Consider the following 17,096-nt stretch of genomic DNA (forward strand, 5'->3'; position numbering starts at 1 on the left):
TGTGCTTTGGCAATTTTCACACAGCGCTTCAAGATGGAAGATTCATTCAGTCAACTTATTTCACTGATTCAGGGCTCATCCCAAAGTGTTCATTTTTACTATGATATGGCCTATAAACACTCCATAGATGTGTAGTAGTAGATGTGTAAAAAACAAAACAAAACAACAAAAAATGGAAAAAGATTGTTTGGTTTGTTAGTGTTTCTGCCTATTGTCCATCCAAATCTAAATCCAAATCTAAAATCCAAATCTAAAATCCAAATCTAAAATCCAAATCTAAATCCATCCATCATTTATTTATTTTTAGTTACATAAAAAAAAGTGTTCTTACTAAGAATCAACCTTTGTTACATACTTTCTGAATGAAATCATCACTGAATGCCATAATTTCAAGTTTTTAGTAAGTTTTTTGTGTTTCCTGAAAAACTTAAAAATGACTTAGACGATTATTTTAGGAAGGTGACGATATATGAAAGTAAAATAAAATATAAAAAATAATAAAAAAATAAATAAATAAATAAAATTATTAATAATAATAAAATAAATACATAAATAAATAAATAATAAAATAAATTTAAAAAATAAAAAATCTGCAGCAGCAAATTACACAAAAAAGAAGAAAGTTCATATTATTTCTGTCTTTTCCTAGATTATATTTAGCCTAAATGCTTGTCCTGGGCATTTGGCATTTGGCAGGTATTACAAGTATAATTTATCTCTCTGTCCCTGCCTGTTTAGTCCCGGTCTTGATAAGCCCTATATTGAGACCAGCCTCGCTCTATATATGGTTTTACAGTGCTACAGTAGTGTCTCATGGACAGTGGATTCACGGACTGCCGCACTGCTGCAACCTGAACCACAGTGGACTGCAGAGCCATAAGCGGTGAGCAGACGGGATCGCTTTCTCCCTCCACACATGCTCCAGCTCCTGCTCCTCTGCATTAGGTAACACCAGCAGAGCCCCACGGAACAGTAGTAGCCACTCACCACATCCAAAAGTGACTAATCATGAGTCATGTTTCAGGCATAAAAATACATAGAGCAGATGTAGATGTACCGCTATGTCCAGTCCAGTGTGTCTCTAAGAAGGATGAGGAATAAATTCAACCAAGAACACTGCATTTTGAGTTTTATTGCAGGCTCGATGCTTTCGGATAAGTAAATATTATTTTTAATGGTAAATAGTCACATTTTTACATGGAACGTTTCGATCTTCAAGGCAATTTACATCAAGAAACCAATCACACATTCACACACATTCACACACCTTCATACACCAGACACTGAGGGCCAGGTGGGGGAGGTGTTTTGCCCAAAGAAACAATAGCAGCATTAATCTGTGGGAGCTGGAATTGCACCACCAACTTGTAGGTCAGAACTGCCAATCTTCGGATTAGTAGCCAAGTTGACGCCACCTAGTGCCTCCGTTCAGTTTCATTTCTCTCCAGCGACTAGGTCAGGAATCGGAATACACTAGACCAGGCAGGCCCAAACTATGGCCAGTGGGCCAAATACAGCCCTCAGACAAATTTTTCTTGGCCCTCAGGCTTCCAGGTGAATTGGCCCAAATTACCTTGCATCAATTAACTTTTTTACTGCAGTTTTTTTTTTTTTTTTAATCTACATTGATAAAGCTAATATCTAATATTTAGTGTGTGGTTTTAAGGACCTTAGCCTGAATAAAGACTGATGGCTCATTCTAACGCATTAACATGCACATATTTCAATTATTCGCTGTATTGAGCACCAGTCTACGGCCCTCGATCGGCCCTCTTCTTCGTCTGTGTTTAGATATGTGGCCCTTGATGAAAAAAGTTTGGACACCCCTGCACTAGACGGTTTGCAAGTAACCCGGAAGTTGTAGACCGCGCACCGGTCAATCAGTGAAGAGCTGTGAAGCCATGACGTCAAACTCAAGCACCTGTCTGGATCCCAGCACAACAGTAAACAAAGTAGTCGAGATGGACGTAGACAAAGATCCCAAGATCGACGATTTAAAGCCGGAACAAAGAGAATGTTTGGTGAATTTTATCAAGACGTTATTGCCCTTCTTCCTACAGGATTTGGTGCATTACATATGGCATGACCAAATAGCAGCAATTGGTTAAATGAAAAAGTACCCGCCTACTGTTGAGCGAACGAATCCTAATGCTGCGAGGTCAGACGGTTTCTACAAAGTGAAACCGGCTGATGAATCAGGCTATCGGATAAGTGGACAAATACTAAATAGCCCCTTTTACCCGATCTTTCTTCTTGTATTATTTGTGCTTTGGCCTGTCCTGGGGTGTCATTTAGAAAATGTTACACTGAATTCTTACTCAAAATGTATGTAGGAACTAGAATTTTCACAAACTTTCCCTCTTCTCTTCTCTCTGATCTCCTGTTTCATCTCTAAAAGCTTTAACACCATAAACTTCAGACTTTTGGACCTGAACAGTCATTTCCAGAGGAAGTTCTCTTTTGATAGATCACAAAATTAAAGCGGAAAGTGACCTACATAAAATTTTTCCACCTACACACAGTTTCTAAATGAGACAACAGAAGTCTGAAGCACCTTTAAGTGTCGGGTTGTTTTAATCTGAGGTGTTTTGTAAATTTTGTTAAACGTTATCAATGCTAAAAGTCAAATTGATGGTTTTAATTAAAATAAAATAAAATAAAATAAAATGATGTGATTCTAGGGGGAAAAAGTTATAACTTTTTAAATTAATTTTGCGACTAACCTCAACATGTCCAAAAGTGATTAATTTTGAGTCATGTTTCAGGCATAAAAATAAATAAAACAGATGTAGATGTACTGCTACGTTCAGCCCAGTGTGTCTCCAAGAAGGATGAGGAAAAAAATTAAACCAGGAACAGTGTATTTGTGGCTTTATTACTGGATTGATACGTTTACTAAATACTGTTTTACCTAATTGTTCTTGTATTACTCATGTTTAGTCTGTCCTTGAGAGTCATAAAAAAACGTAATACAAATGTTATGTCATTATTATCAGTCATCACAGCCTGTTACCCTTGACTCCCACTCAATTACCCTTGTAGGAATTCATATAAATCTCTCTTTGCCCTCCCTCTAAGTGCCAATGTGTGACAGTGTCAGTGGGTAGAGCAGTGGTCCAACCGGAAGGTCAGAGGATCGATTCTCGTTCGGATCAGGATGTGGCATTGTGTCCTTAGCCTTGCCAGTATGAATGTGGTGGAAGGAGCAGATTGACAGCGTTTCCTCCTTTATTAGCCCCCTACGAAATAAATGTATGATTGTTTTTTTGTTGTTGTTTTTTTCCAACTATGCGTTCACATCTCTCTCTCATTTATCTGAATCTAAAATTTCTACCAATAACTCACGACTGTTGCAACTTCTGACATAAAAAAGGAACAACATGCCAAGAAAAGGGCTGTGGGAGAATCCATTTGCTTTGATTCCTGTGAATATTGGGGCCCGTTCAAGTAGAAGTAAACAGCAAGGCCAAAAATTCAAGTTAATGCATCTGATATAAAAATGTATTGAACAGATACATATGTACTCTAGTTTATGAAACTGTTTACCTTTTTTCTGTACCATTTTTGGTTCTAAAGTTACATATGTTTTAAACAGACCATGTATGAAACATGGAACAAAAATTATTTCCCAAATTTCAAAGACCTGCAAATCATGTAAATAAATGGATGTATTTCATCATATCTTGTGTTATTCGATCTTTGAACTGTTGATGAAGGTACATGATTTTTTTTTTTTTTATTATTTAAAATGATAAAAATTTGCTTGGAAGGACTGACATATTTTATAGAAATAGTTTCCTTTCATTTTGAAGTAATATTAAAGTATTTGGAAGAAAAAAGCTGAAAAATAATGCAAAATCCTGCACCTTCTACTTGTTTGCACAGTTTTCCCTCCGTTACTTTTCCCTCCGTTACCATGACTTTTCTTAATAAAAAATCTCATTACTCAAAAAGTAAGAGGTTTTTCAACCTAATCTTGTACCATATGGTAGAAAACTATATGAAGCAAATATTCAAACCAGTTTGTTAAGGATATGTAAGTGAGAACCACTAGTTATCACTGTTTGTATTTATTGCCCAAAAAGTGCTGCATATTTCATTCCCTCCGTTACTGACATGAGTTTTTAATTTTTTGTCAACAACTTGAAAGAATATCACAGGTTTAACTTTACCCTGTTGGAGTGTTAACTCTTTCCTACATTCTGATACTTTACTTATTTCAATAGTCCCTCTAGTTTCTGAATAAGAGCTATTTGAATGTAAAAAATCTGCCCGTTTCCCTCCGTTACCACTTGACCGGACCCACTGGTTAATCTGCTTGTCTGTTATTAACCAATGCCCGTTTCACTGTTTAATTTTGTAACTTTCTGTTGCTGGTTAAATCAACTATTTTGTTAAAGGAGCTTTTCGCAACTCTCAGAGACCAGAGTGTAGTTTTGACTAGCATGCTAAGTAGCACTTCCTGATTATCTGACAATAAAATGTTTCTAATTACATGCAGCTACTACACAGCTGTCTTATTTTGACCTCAAGAGCTGCTCAAAGTGCACTACGTAAGTTTTTGGTTGGGAGCCCGTCACCTGCTTCTATGGAGATATCATTGCTCTGCCTGAAATGTTCCGCAGTATGACTTTAGTTCCAGCTTGTGGTGCCTAAAACAAGATTTAAAACCAGTGGGGACAGGGTCTTCTCTGTGGCTGGCCCCAAACTCTGGAACGTCTTTGACTCTCTGGCTTTAAACACCGCATGAATTGTGTGGTCCTCTGTGTCTTTTATTTATTTATTTATTTATTTTATTGTTTTATCTATTTTTTTTAGTACTGCTTCTATGTATTGGTTTTATTATTTTTGTTCATTGATTTTATTATTATTATTATTAGTTTATTTATTGATTCTATTAGTTTCCTCATGGTTGAAACATAGTACTGCAGATTTTTATTTTTTTTTTACTGTAAAATGTTTTATATTGCAATGTGAATCACTTTGAAAACTGCCTTGTTTATAAGAAATAAAGCTGGATTGGACTGCATTGGATTTAAACAGCTCTACCTTACGATTATTAAACTACACGTGGTTTTAGACCTCAAAAACACCTACAAAAAAGGCGTTTAGACTGTGAATGGGGTCGCCTCTCCGCAGATTTAACATGTAAATTGGTCTGGTTTGGTCTCCATGAAGATAAAAAGAAGATGGGAACATTCCAGACAAAGCATTAACATCTCCACGAAGAAAAGCAATTGACGGACCCTCCACCATAAAAGTTACGCAATGCATATTTAAGCCCTGCGAGGAGATTGTTGTTTTGATTTTGAGCTTTACAAAAATATACTGAAATAGAAACCTACAAGCTACAACATTATAGAAATGAATATCTTAAGTTGGGCTTGGTAAAAACAGGTTCCGACCGGAGGAGGCTGAGGAGCTTGTTGTAACCAAAGTCTATTGAAAGTCTATTGTGCTCAAGTCTTTTTGTCTGGAATGGAAACACTGAACGGTCTTAATAAGTTGGTCGTGGTGGAGATGAGATACTTACAGGAGGAAAGGTGACCCGCTGGACGGTCGAGCGAAACATCACATGCCTGTAATGGGAGGAGAGAGAGGCACTGATAGGACCGTGCAGTTTCAGTAGAGCTGCTAAAGGAATTATTGGTCGACTAAAGACATGGCCTGCTCAATAAAAACAGAGAAAGCTTTCAAAACCATTAAGTATCTCTATGTATCTGACCCAAACTGCATTTACATGACTACAGCAGTATGGGAGGTCATGTAAATACGAATAGTTGATGCAGAAAAAACGCATTTATATTGAGGATTTGCGTGAGATGTGGCAGTCACGTGATTTCATGTTTTGGTGGCCATACTGGAGGTCAAGATTGGGGTTGATCTGGATGGTGTACAATATAATCATGGCGACTTTAAACGGCGCAAATGACTTCAAACTGTCCGAAAATGCAAACTCGTTAGATGAACTGTCATTATTAAAGTATAAAGCCAAAGTTTTCCTCCTGGGTTGTGGAATAGATCCCGATCTAATTCCGATGGACCGCTTTGTTAGTTTAATCAACGCTCGCTCTGTGCCTAAACTCCAGTATCTGTTTTTTCATGTTAGATCTTCTTTAATAGGAAATAAACGAACATTTTGCTTTGTCTTTCACTGGTGATGGGGTGTACGTGAATAATGATGGGACGTAATCTGGTGAAAGTGGGTTATCATTCTTCATACCTACAAGAAAAAAATTCTTTTGGTATGTATCATTTCATTTACCATATTTTCCAGGCTATTAGGCACGTTCTTAAGCCTCTAACCCCATCAAAAAACGACCACGCGCCCCGCAACCTAGAGCGCCCTATACACGAATCCACTCGGTGTCCCAGCACGACTTCAGTAAACTACAAAGCCGCACCACCCGCAGCGCACGCAAACACACACGGAGCAGACAGCGACTACACGGCGAAAAACACCCGCAGACACACTCATCACTCCACGTCGACGAGGAACGGAACGGAGGAACCAACCGAAAAAGCGAGTGCAATGTGCCGCTTCTAGACACAACTGAACAACTGAGTCACTACGAACTCGCTGACAATCCGTTGGTCCCAGACAGCACCCTCCCTACACGCCACAACTGAACAAAGCCCAGAGTCACCGTGAACGTGCCAAACAAAGTCCTACTGACCCATCACACTGTTGTGTTTCCTTTAAATTACGGTTTATTTGTGAAAAAAGTTTGAAAATAGACCATTTAATGACAGTGCGTCTTATAATCCAGAGCGCCTAATAGCCCAGAAAATACAGAACTGTAAATCCCTTCTTGGTTTGTGTGGAGATGGTCCCTCACCAGAAATGAAATGTTAACTGCACAGACGACTGTACTCAGTGGGCTCCCATTCCTCTCTTTTTATGTCGGCTATCCACCTCTGTCTGCGATCTTTATCAGCCGGGATCAGATAGAAAGATACTATGACCTTCTTTTTTAGCAGACTGACTCCAGCCAGAACATCCAGTAGCAACACAGGTCAAAACCATTATTATTCAATTCAAATTTTATCGCAAACAAATACTACACGTTGGTCCTGATGGATAGTTTGACCTCCAATATGACAGCATAAACACCAGATCATGTGTTTTTGTGACGCAGACGCAAAACCTTCATAAACACATTTGTCAAATAAAGCTATCCCTGTCACTCACACAGACTGTATAAAGAAGTGGACCTGTAAGGGAGGGAGTGTAACGTGACCCCAGAGTTCGGTTTCAGTCAAATGAAGTTTGTCGAGGCTTGCAGTTTTTCGGGGAACTTGGACCCGAGTTTCATATTTGGAATTCCAACCGCGAATATCAATCCGGAGCGAGGCTGTTGTCAATCAAACCTGTAACTAAAGCTACCGGGAGCGACCTCAGCAAAAAACAGCAGCTCATTGGTCTGTTATTGATGTTCACTTCATGATTTGTGAACAAAATAGTGAAATAAATCCACCCGAATCATGAAGAGGGGGTTAATAAGAACATTTTAAGACCAAAATGATGAGGATCCTAAAGCAGTTACGAAGAGAGGGGTGATAATTTTTCAATGCAAAGTGAACTGGGGCTGTAGAAGATGGAACTACAAGCAGATCCATGCTCCTATTTGTCCATTTATATATACAGTCTATGTTTCTAAGCCCTTATAATTGAAATGGTCGACTGAGACACCAGTGCCTGATTAATCGACTGTCTGACTAAAGGTCTACAGCCCTAATTTTCGGTATGGTGATGATTCCTTCTGTATTTTTCACTTTCAGATGGCGTACGATGGAGTGGGGTGTGCAAAATATCGAAAAATCATTATATTGTATCATTTAATGTGATGATACAGTATCGATATGGTGGTCTGCTGTATCGAAATATCGCCAAGAGTATTTTTTGGTATATTTTACCAGATGATATAAAAAAATTAGAACTTCGCACATCAGTTACTTGAGATGGGTGAGATGGAGGAGAGGGAGCAGCCCAAGAACATTGAGAAAAATCCCGCATACCGTCTTACTTGCATTTTGTGAGATTTATTAGGACAAACCGTGCAACGTTTTCAGCACTACTGTAGCGCTGTAACAAAATAATTTGGTTAAATACAGCATGGAGAAAAATCCCTGCACACTGTCTTACTTGCAAATTCTGAGGTTTATTAGGACAAACAGTTCAATGTTTTGGCACTAGACCTTCATCGGGCAAACCTAGACCTAGTGCTGAAAACGTTGCACGGTTTGTCCTAATAAATCTCAGAATTTGCAAGTAAGACAGTGTGCAGGGATTTTTCTCCATGCTGTATTTTACCAAATTATTTTGTTACAGCGCTACAGTTTTGTTGCTTGTTTAGAGGCAGAAAACTTGAACTTTTTCACTGTTTTGATGATTAAAATGGGTGTGTTTTATATGAACTTTGCACAAGATGTGGTTTAACAAAGACGTTTAGTACCACAGCCATGATTTAGTCTTTATTTTTTATTGAACCGTATCGAATCAATTTCACATACTGAATCGAAAGCTCACTGTATTGACATATGTATCGTATCTGCAACTTCTTAAAAATACCCAGCTCTGGGGGAGAGGAGTGAGGGATAAACATGATGATGACTACACTACTTGGATCAGAGAATTCTTACTTGCATGGGGTCTTCTCCACTGGTTTGGCTCCAACATCATAGTGGCAAGGAGAAGTCTGTAGATTCTGGAAAATAAAATAAGAGACAAAAATAGAGTTTATACAGAGATTAACTGAAGATGAAATGTAAATGATCCAAAGAAGACTGTTGTACCTTAGTTGGCTGTTTATTTTATATTAAAGCGCCTGTCCCCTTTTCATGTAATTAAGTAAAATCTGTTTTGGCTCAGTACAGGTACATTGTAAAATCATATTGCAAAAACAGCTCTTAGGATGAAAACAAGACCAGTGTATAAAGAGCATGCTAGTTGTTGTTATCTTAGAAACTCATTACTATGCTTGGAACACATAAGGTAAGTGAGGAATAACTTTGGACTGCTGCAGACAGTTTAAAATAAACTAGTTCTGTTTTTTTTAATCAGGAAAATCTGATTTTATATCATCATTATTATCGCTTTATACTGTTAGTTAATATTATTTCAAGGGGCAGTCTGGAATTTTGGACATAGGACCTCATTTCCTAGTGAGCCAGAGTGTTGGAGAAGTGTGGAGACACTTTTTAAAATATTCCATCCAGTCCTTGTATTTGCAGAGGTTGCTGGTGCTAGGCTAGTGCATGTCAATGGCCATAGTTATCCTGCCACTAAAAACAGTCTTACCCACTCCACAAAACACCCAAAGCAAATCTATTATTACACCAGACTGTCGATGTAAACGTCTGTGTTGATGGAATAATTTTAGAAGTAAAACCAACCTTGCATTTGAAGGATTTATGAGCAGCAGTGAGTTGTACTTCCTGATAGAAAGCTTGGCAGCAGCGGACTGATATATGAGAAAATAGTCCCTCAACAGGCAACGATTCATGCGATACAAGGTTAATTTTATTTCAAACATTATTCTATCAACACAGACATTTACATTGACAGTCTGGTGTAATAATAGATTTGCGTCGGGTGTTTTGTGGAGTAGGTAAGACTGTTTTTAGTGGCAGGATAACTATGGCCATTGACATGCACTAGCCTAGCATCAGCGACCTCTGCAAATACAAGGACTGGATGGAATATTTAAAAAAGTGTCTCCACACGTCTCCAATACTCTGGCTCACTATGTCCAAAATTCCAGACTGTCCCTTTAAACCAATCATTTCTCAACCTTGTCATACAAATGCTCTTTCTCTCCCCTCCTTCAGTGTCTTTTCAACTACCGCCTTCCTTTCTCCATCTCCTCCTCCCCCAGCAGCAGAATCATCAGCCTCTGCAGCCTCTCCAGCTCCTCCTCTTCATCACCACCACTGAATTTAGACATTTCCACTCACCAGGGTCAAGTACATTAAACTATTATTTATTCCACCTGATTCAGTTGTCTTTTTAACACTATTCTGATAAATAAAAAATAACTAATCAAGGCGCATTTGGGATCAAACTAGTTCTTTTTTAAAAGCACCTGAATTTGATTTGGAATTTTTATTACTGAATCATGTAAATGCATTTGAGCTTGCATATATCTGGTTATTTGTCAGAGATAAAAACACATCTTTTCTGAGAAGCCATTACTGAGACGAGAGCCAAGGATCTCTGCAATTATCTCTATGCAACCCTTTCAGTGAGGCTTTCTCCATAATTTAGATGTTTCTTGTGCAGTAGGCAGCAGTCAGGCATTATAAAATTTATATCAGGACTACTAGTATAAAGATGAGTGTACTTTTTGGTAGATTTTGGTCGACCATTGCAGAGAATATCATGAGAGCAAAAACTAGGGCTAAATCAGGACTAAACCCAGACTAAACCAGGACTAAACCAGGTCTAATAAACCTCTGATTGACTTTCTACTGCAGATTGACAGCATCCTATAAGAGCTGCAATAAACCAGGACAAAACCAGAACTAAACCAGGACTAAGTCAGGTCCAATAACCCTCTTTGACACAGATCATACCTGTAACTTGTTTCCATGGAGATATATTTAAAAGTCCTATCGCAAAATGTTATTATTGTGATCTTAAAACCCATGTTATAATGTTTCTTCAAAAACATATATTTGAGTAACCCTTTTTTTATTAGTCTGTCTACATCTCCAAAGCTCAAAATGCTCTGTATACACCTTGTGATGTCATGAATTGGTAGTTTTCAAGTTAACAACCACCTTTTACCTTTTGTTTAGTAGAGATTGGCAATTCCAGGGCTGAAGTTTTCCAAATGATTCTAGTGAAGATGTATGGAGTTTAAAAACGCAGTGGAGCACTTCCGGCAGAGGTGGGGACTTGCAAGTCGTGACTTGGATTCGAGTCAGACTTGAGTCACTATTTTTAGGACTTGAGACTTGCCTTGGACTAAGATTTGGGACTTGATTTGGAGATGAAGGTCAGTGACTTGGGACTTGACTCGGACTTGAGGACTGTGACTTGAGAAGACTTGAGAGGCACTTGTAAATCTGAATTCGTTCTGTTCTGACCGTAATGATTCACACTAAGATCTTGTCAAGACATTTCTACAACTCTTTTACTCTATAAATACTCACATATAAATTTACTAGGATTTTTTTTTTTTTAAGTATAATTTAGTTTATAATTCATATAAATTGCAAAAATCTAAGCTATATTTGGTACTTTGGTTTAAATTCTTGAAATGGCTTGAAGTTCAAAGCAGACGACTTGGACTTGACTTGGACTTATGGGCCAGTGACTCGAGACTCGACTTGGACTTGCCTGTATTTGACTTCGGACTTGACTTGGACTTGAGGTCAAAGACTTGAGACTTGCAAAACAACGACTTGGTCCCACCTCTGACTTCCTGTATCACCACATGACATCACAAGTTGGATGTTTTCCATTTGAGAGAAGAACTCGGTGTTCAGTGTTTGTGTGTTAAACATGTGTGAATGAAACAAAACATAGCTCCAGGTGTGTTTTCGATGAGGACACAGATCATAAAACAGCGTAATATGGGCTCTTTAATACCACAGGGTGAAACAAACAAAACAATAACATCTCCATGGAGCAGCTTTAAGTCTTTGTGATTTGAAATACTATCATAATTTGTCATAGTTTTTGTCCTTACCTTGTCTCTGACTCCGAGGGTGACATTTTCGGGTCGGGGGCAGTTTTTAAATGAGTATGTAACATTTCGTTTTAAAGCCTCTTGTGTGGAGTCGATGTAGTTGTAGGCTCCAGGAAGCAGCAGATCTCCTCTCTGTTCAGGCAGAGTCGGGCCTTTCCTCCCCAGGCCTTTAAACCCATAGGTCCTCTGCACCGGGTTCAGCTCATTTTCCTCGATGAAGTCTCTGATGGGGTAGAGGCCGGGCAAAGGGGTGTCCTGGGATAACACAGGGGTATGTATGAAATCAGAAAAGTGTGTACTGCACTGCCAGGTGAGGGGGGAAAAGGGATTTAGTATAAAACATATAAACAATTGACAAAAATATATAAGATAAAGCATCAAAAAGCACCCTTATTATTATGTTGTTTTCTGATCTATGTTATAATGTTGCTTCCTCATCAAAACCATACCTCCACATTTAGGCTGAGTTCTTCTCTCAAACAGAAAACAGTCTGTTCCACCTTGTGATGTCATGTGATAATACAGGAAGTGTTCCACTGTATATTTAAAGGGACAGTCCAGAATTTTGGACATAGGGCCTCATTTCCTAGTGAGCCTAGTGAGTGTTGGAGACGTGTGGAGACACTTTTTTAAATATTCCATCCAGTCCTTGTATTTACAGAGGTCGCTGGTGCTAGGCTAGTGCATGTCAATGGCCATAGTTATCCTGCCGCTAAAAACACAGTCTTACCCACTCCACAAAACACCTGAAGTAAATCTATTATTACACCAGACTGTCGCTGTAAATGTCTGTGCTGATAGAATAATATTTGAAATAAAACTAACTTGCATTTGAAGGATTTATGTCTGAGCAGCAGCAGCGAGTTGTACTTCCTGATAGAAAGCTTAAAGAAAATAATCCCTCAACATGCGACGATTCATGCAATGCAAGGTTAGTTTTATTTCAAACATTATTCTATCAACACAGACATTTACATCGATATTTTGGTGTAATAACAGGGCCTGTTTGCACAAGAACGCTAACGGTCAAAAACTACAAAATATTTTATCAGAAGTGCCTTTCGTTTAGACTGTGATGGCGTTTTTGGGGCTTAAAAACACAAAAATCTGAAACCACCCTCCAAGAGTGGAAAAGTTGAATACACTCCACCGTAGCGTTTCCGTCTACACTGCCCAAGACACGTACGCGATGTGATAGTGTGTTACAGCACCACCTAGCCGCCTAACATGCATATCCAATCAAATTCCACACACTTTTGAGTCACAGTATGCACGCAGATTTCCTCCAGAAAACGCTTGTCTAAATGCAGGATAAAAAGTGAAGATGCAGTGCCACTTTTGCATATTTTGTTCAAACCGCCAACATTACCCATAGATTTGCTTCGGGTGTTTTGTGGAGTGGGTAAGACTGTTTTTAGTGGCAGGATAACTATGGCCATTGACATGCACTAGCCTAGCACCAGCGACGTCTGCAAATACAAGGACTGGATGGAATATTTCAAAAAGTGTCTCCACACGTCTCCAACACTCTGGCTCACTAGGAAATGAGGTCCTATGTCAAAAATTCTGGACTGTCCCTTTAAACTGTCACTCTCTACTGAACAAAAGGTAAAAGGTAAAGCTGTTAACTTGAAAACTACAGCTCCATAACATCACAAGGTGGAACAGAGCATTTTGAGCTTTATTGAAGTAAACAGACTAATAACAAAGGATCACTCAAACATGTGGGAATGAAACAAAACACAAATCCAGACATGTTTTTGAGGAGATAAAAGGATTATAACATGACTTAAAGCTCACAAGAATCAATTTTGTGTAATATAGAACCTTAAAATGCTCCAGAATTGGTTGTCTAAATGAACTCTGCTTGGATTGGCACTGAAGTACATTGTCTTATGACCCCTCTCTGTCTGCATTATTTATACATAACACATCAGTCTGCACTGTCCAACCTGCAGGTGGTATTAGATAACCACGTCCAAACAGGGCGCTGTATCAGAGCCAACTGGTCAGTCAGTGCCACAGGGACCGGATAAGAGCTTTTAGTTCAGAGTCACACCTACTTTTAATGTCCCCAGCCACCAGCTCCCTCTGCCACACTCGTCCAGTCTGTGGTCAGCCTGGAGATAAAGGAGACAGAGGATATGTTTATATGCTGACCAAAATTCTGATCGATTTCTGAAGTTATCAGATTATCAAAATGTCACGTAAACAGGTTTCCTTCTGGTTGTTCAGGCCTGTGCAGGTTTTAACAAGAACATATGCAAAAATGAAGTGTAAAAGAGCCTAAACTTCTCTGTTATAATGTTATTGCTTCATCAAAAACATACCTGGAGTTGTGTTTTGTTTCATTCACACAAGTTTAACACACAAGTTTTGCATATTTAGGCTGACGTCATGTCTGGTGATGTTTTTAAGATCCATATACCTTCACTAGAATTATGAATTACGATTTCAGCCTTAAAATTGCCTTGTCTCTATTGAACAAAAGGTAAAATGGGGCTTTTAACTTGAAAACTATCCCTGCATGACATCAAAAGAACAGAGCATTTGAGCTTTGGAGATGCCGACAGACTAATAAACCAGGATTACTCAAACATGTGTGAATGAAACAAAACACAACTCCCAGTGTGTGTTATATTAGAGCAAATTTGGAGCTGAGTTTCATATTAGGAATGGGAATTTATTTACAAGACACAACAAAATAGCAAAATAAAAACACCAGGATCATGTAGAGTGGGTTAATATGAACATTTTATGACCAAAATGACAAGGCTCCAGGCAGCAGTTACAGAGTGAGGGCTGACAAATTTTCAATGTAAAGTGAACTGGAGCCAGAGTCAATGGAGCCGAAAGCGCCCCCATGCTCACTTCCTATCTGTAACACAGCAGCTAGTGCAGGGGTGTCAAACTCAAATTCACAGAGGGCCAAAATTAAAAACTGGGACTAAGTCGTGGGCCAAACTAAATATTTATTGAAGATTTTCAACAACATCTGCGTGTTTTCTCTTCTTTCGAGATATGTAATGTTAAACCTTTTGTGATTAAAATAAATGTTTATAGAATAGTTTATGGTTTTTGCTTAAACATTGAATCCAGAAAAAGCATAATGTAAAATAATAGCAAAATCTTAAATAAACAATGTCTCTCTATCGGGCCAGCTCTAATACATATTTGATATGATCTCGCGGGCCAATTATAATTATATCGCAGCCAAATTTGACCCCCGGGCCTGAGTTTGACATGTCTGGGCTAGTGGGTTAACTATGTTCAATTATATATACAGTCTATTGTAAAGCCATACTGAGGGACATTCAAGAAACGAGTAGGTGATGGCCCTCATCCAGATAAATACACCTTTAAATAATAATGGTTTAATAAAAATATAATTTCAGTGTATTTCAATTGCCCGTTTGGTTGGTTATCCAAAATTGCCTCTGTCTTTCTTATAACTTAAACTTTTTTTTGCCTTAGTCTTGACCTGTTGTTGCCCTCTGACTCCACTGCAGCTGTCCAAGAAACTTTACAATGCCAGGAATGCGTTGATTCAGTTCCCATTAAGTGTCATCCCTGAGTCCTGATGAAGCCCCACACTGTTACTTACCTTATCTGCTGCACTCGCGCCTCTGGACATAACGCTCTCTTGTTTGGACATTGTGCTGTTTTTCCATGGGCCCTTTGCTGTGGTGGCCATGTGCCTTGTTATCACCGGGCTGCGGGATCCAGTGTCACCTGAACCACTGTTAAACCAACCGCTGTTTCTATAGCAGCAACTCGCTATCGATCAATTTTTCAACAAGCCCAGGCCTCGGCAGCAGTGGTGGTGGTGGTGGGGCTAAATATAGACCGGCTTGACTGAGTAAGAAACAGAGGAGGGCTCCAGCTTTGTTGCACCTGTAACATGAGAAATACACAGGGAAACCAAGAAAAACTACTGAAATTCTACTACAGTTTTTAAAGGCTGAGCAATACCAGCCACAGATTGATATGTGGACTGAGCTGAGATCTGTTTGTTAGTCTGGCACATAGACTGTTTATATAAATAGACATAGCTAACCCGCTTCCTGCCACGTTTAGGAAGTGAACATGGGGGCACTTCCGCCTCTATTGAGTGTTTCCAAGTGACTTCACGTTGAAACATTGTCAACCTTCTCTCTGTAACTGCTGCAGATATTTCGCCATTTCGCCATGCATAAATTCCTATTCCCAATATAGAACTCGGCTCCAAATTCTCCTCTACAACTGCTAGCCCCCTGAGCTTCATTTGACTAGAGCTGAACGAGATGGGTGATGTCGCATTGTCTTAGTTCAATTCTTTAAACAGTCCACGGTTACAACAACGGAGCAAGCCAAGAAATCAAGCCACTTCAATGAAAATCAGGGATATCTTTCCTGTCCATACATTCACAAAGCACTTACCTTCTGGACATTTTTCCAAAACAAAATAGTCCATGTTTCTGCTAAAATAGACTTATGTCCGTCTGCATTGCCATGTTTGTTTTGGTTCATTTGGGTACTTCATCTTAGCCTGATTTACCAGCTTGTTTCACTTCGTGGAAACCGTCTGACCTCGCAACATTAGGATTAATTCGCTCTAGGGTAATATTTTTATTTAACCAATCGCTGCTATTTGGTCATGACGTAATATGCCAAATCCTGTAGGAAAAGGGAAATAACGTCTTTGCTCTTGATAAAATTCACCAAACATTCTCTTTGTTCCGACTTTAAATCCTCGATCTCGGGAATTGTTGCAAACACAGAATGACTTCGTCTACATCCATCTCGACCGCTTTGTTTACCGTTGTGCTTTATCACAAAAATGGACTAGTCATGGCTTCAGAGCTCTTCGCTGATTGGCCGTTGCATGGTCTATAACTTCCGGGATTCTTGCAAACCATCAAGTATTTCGATTCCTGCCTAGTCGCTGGAGGGAAATGAAATTGAACGGAGATACTAGGCACTAAGCAAATACTGCTGATGAATATTGTTGTTGTGTTCTTGAGAAAGACACTTAACCTGCCTCACCCCCAGTGTACACTAGTGTGTGTGTGAGTGTTTCCTTTTTCAATAAAGCACCCTGAGCGCCTTGAAGGCAGACAGTGTTATATAAGTGTGACTAATTACCATGTAAATTGGATTCACTATATTGAGAACCTGAACTGAACCTATACTTTACTCAAATGTTGGCTCTTTACTTGTGTCCTTGGTGTGCTCAAGGACACAACAACAGTATTCATCAAGAGTATTCGTCATCTGTGGGAGCTGGAATCACCCCCAAAACCTGTGGGCCAGTGGATTTGACCACTCAGTCAAAAATGTGTATGTGAGATGCAGAATTCGAACCACAAACCTTCAAATCTCCACTTCATCTGAACTTCTGTCAGTCAACTTTACTCAAAA

The 17,096-nt window shown here is 39.0% G+C and overlaps 1 protein-coding gene across 1 annotated transcript in view; it reads right to left on the minus strand.

The window, feature by feature from the left end:
* Positions 1-15,390, minus strand: part of stpg4 (sperm-tail PG-rich repeat containing 4) — a 40,144-nt gene extending 24,754 nt beyond the window's left edge. The window contains exons 1-5 of the mRNA XM_020935830.2: positions 15,301-15,390; positions 13,760-13,816; positions 11,697-11,951; positions 8,644-8,708; positions 5,534-5,579 (exon numbers count right to left, since the gene is read on the minus strand). Of these exons, the coding sequence (XP_020791489.1) occupies positions 5,534-5,579; positions 8,644-8,708; positions 11,697-11,951; positions 13,760-13,816; positions 15,301-15,390 (513 nt within the window). The remainder of the gene's footprint in view (positions 1-5,533; positions 5,580-8,643; positions 8,709-11,696; positions 11,952-13,759; positions 13,817-15,300) is intronic.
* Positions 15,391-17,096: the final 1,706 nt, after the last annotated feature.

This window comes from Boleophthalmus pectinirostris, unplaced genomic scaffold (genome assembly GCF_026225935.1).
Source record: "Boleophthalmus pectinirostris isolate CB_2022bp ecotype Guang Dong unplaced genomic scaffold, ASM2622593v1 HiC_scaffold_5, whole genome shotgun sequence".
Lineage (NCBI taxonomy): Eukaryota > Metazoa > Chordata > Actinopteri > Gobiiformes > Gobiidae > Boleophthalmus > Boleophthalmus pectinirostris.